Source organism: Carlito syrichta, unplaced genomic scaffold (genome assembly GCF_000164805.1).
Source record: "Carlito syrichta isolate Samal-C Ts95f unplaced genomic scaffold, Tarsius_syrichta-2.0.1 Scaffold303100, whole genome shotgun sequence".
Classification (NCBI taxonomy): domain Eukaryota; kingdom Metazoa; phylum Chordata; class Mammalia; order Primates; family Tarsiidae; genus Carlito; species Carlito syrichta.
This window is the reverse complement of record NW_007247196.1, coordinates 108,175-116,522: the sequence shown is the minus strand read 5'-3', so window position 1 is coordinate 116,522 and position 8,348 is coordinate 108,175. Positions and strand designations below refer to the sequence as shown.

The 8,348-nt window shown below is 46.4% G+C and overlaps 1 protein-coding gene across 1 annotated transcript in view; it reads left to right on the top strand.

Annotated features, from left to right (window-relative positions):
- Positions 1-8,348, top strand: part of KAT2B (lysine acetyltransferase 2B) — a 78,649-nt gene that overhangs the window by 55,541 nt on the left and 14,760 nt on the right. Inside the window, exons 11-12 of the mRNA XM_008057649.2 lie at positions 2,448-2,558; positions 5,191-5,334. Coding sequence (XP_008055840.1) covers positions 2,448-2,558; positions 5,191-5,334 — 255 coding nt within the window. The remainder of the gene's footprint in view (positions 1-2,447; positions 2,559-5,190; positions 5,335-8,348) is intronic.

Genomic DNA, 8,348 nt, shown 5'->3' with positions numbered 1-8,348 from the left:
CCACTGCACTCCAGTCTGGGTGACAGAGTGAGACTCCAACTCAAAAAAAAAAGAAACAGATGAGTTGAATTTTGGTATTTTTAATTTAACCTGACCTGTCCAAAATGTTATCCTGTCCACATGTGATAAGAATACAATGCTCATTATGAGAATTCTTTTTTGTTTTAAGTTGGAGTTTCACTCTGTCACCCAGGCTGGAGGGCAGTGGCACACTCCTGGTCACCGCAGCCTCCACCTGCTGGACTCTGGCGATCCTTCCACCTCAGCCTTCCAAGTAACTGAACTACAGGCTCACGCTACCATGCCCGGCTAAGTTTTGATTTATTGTAGAGACAAGTTCTCACCAAATTGCCTCGGTGGGTCTCAAACCCGCAGGCTCAGGCAATCCTCTCGCCTCGGCCTCCCAGAGTGCTGGGGTTATAGGCTGAGCCACCAAGCCTGGCTGAGAATTCTTTTCCTGGTGTGTTTCTTACTTTCTCACTCAAGTCAGTGGGGGGACTAGTCCACCATTTTCCTCAATAACCTCATGAGGTCAGTAGCTGCCATGTTGAACAGTGCAGCTGCACATGTGATTATGTGTTGTATGTTCACCTTCTCCATTTTACTGTCATCTCCCCAAGGAGAGAGATATTTCATTTGTCTTTTTTTCCAAATTGTATCAAACTCACAGTGTTTTGGCATTGTGATGTGTTTGGGCAAAGCTAAAATGTCCTTGGGTAGCGTTGATGAAGAATCATTTCCAGAAGAGAGAGACGATGACACAATTCTCCTCTTTACTGGATCGGCCATCCCCTGATTCGTATTATGCTGGGTCCTAGGATCTGTGTTTTAGAAAGGCATTGCTATGGTAAGAAAGCCCAGGGGAAAGGTGATTAAGTTACCAAGGGGTCTTCCAATCATGCCCCATGAGGAATGACCGTAGCCCTGGTGATGCTTAGCTTGGGGCTTCTGGGATAGGGTTGGGCGTAGGTGAGATTATGATCTTTAAGGGCTTGAGTCTTTGTAACCCTTCGCTCTAGAAGTAGAACGAAGGTCAGTGAGTAGAAATAAGAGGGGGCCAGAACTTGGGTGAACATTACGAAGAACTTCCCAACCATACAGTGCCAGAGAATGAATCATTCTATCTCAGGACCATGTGGCCCTTGGGGTCTATCTCAGGACCCTACACTAAGAGGTGTTCTAGCAGTTACCTTTTCATGATGGATGGCAAACTTCTCGCCTCACATGGGATAGGGAGTTAGACTAGAAGTTTTCTGAAGAGCCTTCAGCCCGGAAGTTGCTTCGATTCCATGAGATCCCATATGTAAACACTCTTGATACATGTAGAAACAACGTGTCAGCAAATTCTAGAAAATTTGTGTGATGATACTTGTGTCTAGATGCTGGATTGACCGAGCTCGGTGGCTTTGCCTGTCATCCCAGTACTTTGGGAGGCCGAGGCAAGTGGATGGCCTGAGCCCATGGGTCGAGACCAGCCCAGGCAACTTGGTGAAATCTCTTCTCTACAATAAATAAAAAATTAGCTGGGTGTGGTAGTGCAGGCCTGTAGTTCTGGCTACTTGGAAGGCTGAGGTGGAAGGATTACTGGAACTCAGTGGGTTGACACGGGTAGCCGTGAGTGTGCTACTGCATGCATTCTAGCCTGGGCAATGGAGTGAGATTCTGATTTAAAAAAAAAAAATAGATGCTTGGATTTATTTTCATTTCCTTTTATGAGCTTCTGAAATGATCACATTAAATTTATAAATTTTTTCTAAGCTTTGTATGTCACTGAAAAAAACTGGTAATTGCATTTTAAAAAGTAAATATTGTAGTTACTAGTTTATTCAATGCTGCTTACTATCTTTAGTTACTTCCTATTGTCTTCTGGCTGACTCAGAGGTTCTGGGCTTCTCGGACCTTGCTTGGAAAAGTCTGAGGAGACCAAGTTGAACTTCCTACATATCGATGCTGCATTCTTTAGCAGGGTTGCTGATCTGTGGGCTATGGCAAACACTTGGATGAGAACATGTTCTCGGGGAGATGAGTATTTTTCAGGTACATAGGTCTTCCCGTCTCGGGTTCTCAAATACTTTAAAGAAAAAGCAGACATTTGCAATCAACAGTTATGCCAAAGACTTTCCCATTCACGTTCAGCTAGTGATCTTGAAGACTGAACTAGGAACTTGGAGCCTGGTGTGTTATTTTCCAAGAACCAGAAACTTGTATTTTCAAATGATGATTTTATCTTGGGCCAAGGATTTTGGATTTTGGGTTTTGCAGCTCACTTTCAAAGTTCAAAAATTGCCCAAAGGGGCTAATGTTATACTTTTTTCCAAAGCCACCCTGGTGGGTAAACTATATCAAGGTACAAACTCTTAAATTACCCAACATTTCCTGGTGAATTTGTAGAAATCTCTTTTTCTCCAGAATCTAATATGATTGTGTGTACATGAACTTCCACGCAGGGCTACGGAACACACCTGATGAATCACTTGAAGGAATATCACATAAAACACGACATCCTGAACTTCCTCACGTATGCAGATGAATATGCAATAGGATACTTCAAGAAACAGGTGGGTTTCTTCCTGTGCAGTGATGTTCTGCTGTTCCTGTTCTTAATATGCACTCAGGCAGCCTTCGCCCAAATACGTGTCTTCCCCAGTGTTTCCTACAAACAAGGACAGCCATTTATTTATATTTATTTATTTATTTATTTATTTAGAGCTGGAGTCTCACTCTGTCGCCCAGACTGGAGTGCAGTGGCCGCTCCTGGCCACCGCAGCCTCGACCTGCTGGGCTCCGGCGATCCTTCCGCCTCGGCCTTCCGAGTAGCCGGAATTACAGGCGCGCGCTACCACGCCCGGCTGATTTTTTTTTGATTTATTGTAGAGATGAGGTCTCACCTGCCCAGGCGGGTCTCGAACCCACGGCTCAGGCAATCCACTCACCTCAGCCTCCCAAAGGCGTGGGATTACAGGCTGAGACACGGATCTCGGCTGATACTTTCTTATTAGATGTTTTGAGCTCAGTTTTTAGAGAATTATTCTTGTGCTGCGTTTTTTCAGCAGTGATTTATAATTTCGAAACATTTTTCATTCACTTTTATGACTGTAAAAGAATGCATAGTCACAGAAATATTGGAAATGTAATCAAGCTCAAAGAAGAAAAAAAAAACAGCTTGTAATTAATTCTACCATGCGGAGAAATTTACCGCAAACGCTTTGACATATACTTTTGAGTATTTTTCTGTGTGTGTATACAAGCATAAAAATTGACTCATGCTATGTATAGAATTTAATTCTTTGCCTTTTTCACTTAACATTCTGATAATTTTTAATATAATTTTTGATGGCCTGCTGGGATTTTGTTGTATGAATAGAAAATAATTTATTTAACCAACACCACACTTTTGAAGAGGTGTTTCTTGTGGGTAAGTATGCATGTGTGTACGTGTGTCTCTGTGTGGTGTTTTAGCCTCATCTATGGCAACTTCCTGATAAATCTCAGGAAGTGGCGTCGCTTCCAGACATTTTTAAGGTGCGTGTTATGTGTTGCCAAATACTGTAAAAATTTCTATTCTTGTCAGAAAACTATGAGGGGACTCTGGAAAGAACTTGATAATTGCAAAAAATATTTTTATCCCTTTTCCAGGTTAAAACACACTTTGTATATTTGAATGTGTTTGATCGTCATGAAATTTGGTTTTTCTTTTTTTTAACTTTTAATTTTTTTTTATTTTAAAGATGTGGGGTACAATTCAAGGTTAGGTATACAAATGATCATGATCCAGGTACCCTTGTGGGTGAGGTATGCCCCGCTTCCCCAGGCAGATTCCCACTACTGCCAATCCCGGTTCCCCGCACCCTTCCTGGCAGTTTCCTGCTACTGCCAATTCTTTTCTTTTAGTATTATGATAACTGGTTTATTTTCCCACGTTTATTGACCCTTTGTATTTCTTCTTTCTGGGTTTGCCAATTCAATGTATTTTGCCTTTTTATCCAGTATGTGTAGTTTTACGTTGATTGATGAGAACTATAATAATAATAATATATAGTATATATTAAGGTTAATATATCATAATATTAATCTTGTATGATATTTGTTTCTACATTGCTTATTGCTTTCTTCTGTAAAACTATAGAATTTTATTTATTTAAAAAATAATTTTTATTAATGTATGTATTTTGAGTTGGGGTCTCACTCTGTTGTCCAGATTGGAGTGCAGTGGCACAATCATGACTCATCACAACCTTGACCTCCTGGGCTCCAGTGATCCTTCAGCCTCAGCCTCCCAAGTAGCTGGGACTACAGGTGTGCACCACCATGCTCAGCTAACTTTTTAATTTTTTTTGTAGAGATGAGTTCTTGCTCTGTCGTTGCCCAGGCTGGTCTTGAACTCCTGGCCTCTAGCGATCCTCTCACCTCAGCCCCCCAAAGTACTTAGATTGGAGGTGTGAGTCACTGTGTCCGCCTGCTTTATTTTTCTGACCAGCTTTTCTTTCGGAATTTAGATCAATGCTAGTTATTGGTTTGTGGAGAACGCTGCGGACCCCTTTCACCAGTTGGGGAGAAGTTTTCATCCATCGTATTTTTTAAGTAATTTCGCACAAGAGTAAACCTCATTTTTACTTAATACCTGTTTCTGTTTTGAACTTTTCAATATTCGTGTTTTATGAGGGCCATTTAAAAAAAATGTCAAGCCGGGCTCGGTGGCTCAGCCTGTCATCCCGCGTCTTTGGGAGGCTGAGGTGAGTGGATTGCTGAGCCCGCGGGTTCGAGACCCGCCTGGGCAGCGAGACCTCATCTCTACAATAAATCAAAAAAAAAAAAATCAGCCGGGCATGGTAGTGCACGCCTGTAATTCCGGCTACTTGGAAGGCTGAGGCGGAGGGATCGCCGGAGCCCAGCAGGTCGAGGCTGCGGCGACTCCACCTCAAAAAAAAAAAAAAAAAAAGTCATCTTGCTTCCTTTTTGCACGGCTTTATTTCTGGTGTTTTTGAACTTCCTGGGTGTTTTTAAGCGATAAGTGTGCGCCACCACACCCAGCGACCCTCCCACTCCTCTGTCTTTACACGTGTCCCCGGAACGGTGCAGTGGGACCTTCACAGAAGCGCAGTGGATGCCTGGCCCGGTGCCAGGGTGCAGTTGACCTCAGCAGGGACTTGGTGCATTGGGTCCAGGTGAACGAATTTATTTGCTTTGCAGGGTTTCTCCAAAGAAATTAAAATACCCAAAACCAAATATGTTGGCTACATCAAAGATTATGAAGGAGCCACTTTAATGGGATGCGAGTTGAATCCCCGGATCCCGTACACAGAGTTCTCCGTCATCATTAAAAAGCAGAAGGAGGTAAGCGGGGTCGGCGCCCGTGAGCCGGTCGGTTCCCGGGTCTGTTGGACACCGTGACCTCAGCTTACTAGGCCTGTGTAGACTTTTCCCCCCTCCCTTCCTCCCTCCCTTCCTTTCTTTTCGGAGTCTCACTCGGTCACCCAGGCTGGGGTGCAGTGACACGATCACAGCTGCCGTTGCCTCGACCCGCTAGGCTCAGGTGATCCTTCAGCCTCAGTCTCCAGAGTAGCTGGGACCACAGGCATGCGCCACCCTGCCCTGCTAGTTTTATGATTGATTGCAGAGACAAGGTCTCGCCATGTTGACCAAACTGGTCTTGAACTCCCGGGCTCAGGCCATCGATCCTCTTGCCTCAGCCTCCCAAAGTGCTGGGATTACAGGTGTGAGCCACCCCGCCTGGTCTTAGATTTCTTCTTTCAAGGTATACTTGATCTCTTGTTTTTTTTTTTTTCCTTTCTAGGTCTCCATTCCTCAGAGGGTCAGTTCTTGTTAAATTGGTATGAAATATAAAATGGGCAAAATATGATTTCATATGAGAGGGGAACCCCAAAAACCTAGAATTATCTTTCTGAGGGTGGGCCCCTTGTAGTACATTCAGAATTTATTCCTCCGGATCAAATAGTCAACCAAAGTTGGTTTTTTTTGTTTTTTTTTTCCTGGAAGTTTTGAGAAGGTCGTGTCATGAGGTGCAGAAGAAGCGTCGTGAGTTGTGGCAGACAGGCGACTAGTCCTTCCACCACGACGACGCATCTGCCCATGCCGCACTGAATGTTTTAGCAGTTTTGGACCAATAACGGCATGTGCCCAGTGTCCTACCCTCCCTATTCACCCAACCTTGCCAAGAGCAACTTTTTTTTTTGTTTCCCCGGATGAAAAATTCCTCAAAGGGAAACATTTTGCCGATGTGGAAGAGGTGAAACAAAGATGGCGGAAGCTAAGAGGCATCAAAATGGATGAGTTCAAAAACGGTTTTGAGCAGTGGAAAAAGCATCTCGCTAGGTGTATTGCATCAAATGGAGAGCACTTAGAAAGTGACAGAAGTTTCCACATGGAAAAATAAATACACACTTTTATATAAATAAATTCAAGTTTTTGGGAGTTCTCTCTCACGTTTTCACTTCACCTTAAAGGCCTTTTACATTCTGGCCTCAATTACTCTTCCCGTCTTTGATTGATTGATTGATTGAGTCGAAGTATCACTCTGTCACCCAGGCTGGAGTGCGGTGGCATGATCCCGGCTCCCTGCAGCCTCAAACTCCTGGGCTCAGGCGATCCTCCCGCCTCAGTTTCCCGAGCAGCTGAGACTATAGGTACACACTGTCACACCTGGCTAATTTTTAAATTTTTTGTAGAGATGAGGGTCTTGCAACGTTGCCCAGGCTGGTGCTGAATTCCTGAACTCCAGTGATCTTCCCGCCTCAGCCTCCCAAAGTGCTGGGACTACAAGTGCGCACCACCACACCCAGCTGCCGTCCCACTCTTCTGTCTTTACGTGTGTCCCCAAACACATCTCTTTGCTGTTCTCTGAGGCCACCCCTGGTGCTTTACCCCTCAGACTTGGTGTCCTCAAGCATGACCCACCCCGTTTGCCCAATGCACCTGCAGATCAAGGCATTTCAGTTCCCCCCTGGAACTTTTCTGGCCCTACTTTGATTCCCTTCTTTGAATTCCAATTATTCATCTCCCAGAGACATGGATCTCAGTGTGTAACCCCTCTATGACACGGCAAGTTCTGTAGGCTTCTCCTGGGCACCGAGTGTTATCTGGGGTTGGGTGACATCTTTTGTGTCTGTGACCCGAAAGAAAGGCAGTCAGAGGGAAAGTCTGTTGGATCTGAGGACCTAGTCATTTCACATTTCTCTGAGGCAGAAAAGAACCCCGTAAAAAGAGCATCGCAGAGGTCGTGGGGAGGCACAGAGGCCGCTTAGGGGAGGAGTGAGCTGTGTGTGACGCCCAGGACATCCCCTCCACTTGGGAAGCTGGGGTCTGCAGCCCCGTCCCCCATGCCGTCCACTCACGGTTTCTGTTGCTCCCTCCAGTGCGCTTTGCTAGAGCACCTAGCTAGCAAGGACATCCCTCGGAAGCCCGCCGTTGCCCTCTGCTTTCTGCTGAGTCCTTCACCCCAGCGCTGGGTCATGCCACTGTGGCAGCCCTGCGGCTCGTCCCGCAGCCTGGCATTGGGTCAGCCCTGCAGCTTGTTCCTTGTACTCACACGCCCTGCAGGAGTGAGCTAGGGGCTCGGTGGCTCAGCCTGTAATCCCCGCGCTTTGGGAGGCTGAGGTGAGTGGATTGCCTGAGCCCGTGGGTTTGAGACCCACCCGGGCAACTTGGCGAGACCTCATCTCTACAATAAATCAAAAACTAGCCGGGAGCAGCCACTGCACTCCAGTCTGGGTGACGGAATGAGACTCCAACTCAAAAAAAAAAAAAAAAAGAAAGAAAGAAAATGCCAACTTTTGCTGCTTTTGCTCAGAGATGCCAGCTGAATGGAGAACTCCGAGCGGGGCGGAGAGAATGAGTGAAGCCCAGATGCCCCTCCTGGCTCCTCCTGGCCTGGAGCTGCATTGTTCTCCAGGGGCTTAACCAGGGCCTGGGTCTGGCTGCACCCATTGGGGTGCTGTCCGTTTCCTTCTTCCCGGCCCTCCTCCCGCAGGCCCCAGGGCACCCCTGCGTGGGAGCCGGGCACAGGGTTCCGGCAGCCGCTGCAAATCCACGTGGTACAAGATCCATGGGCCTATCAGACTCGCGGAAAAATGCCAGGGCTCAGGCTGCTTCCAGGCTAGCAAAGCGCTCAGCCTGCCAGAAGCCAGGGCTCCCCCGTTACTCTCTTAGATCCCCTCCCCCTCCCCTTTCCCTCTCTCAGCTGCTGAGCTAGTTTTCTTTTTTTTTTTTTTTTTTTTTGAGTTGGAGTCTCACTCTGTCGCCCAGACTGGAGTGCAGTGGCCGTTCCCGGCCACTGCAGCCTCGACCTGCCGGGCTCCGACGATCCTTCCGCCTCAGCCTCCCGAGTAGCC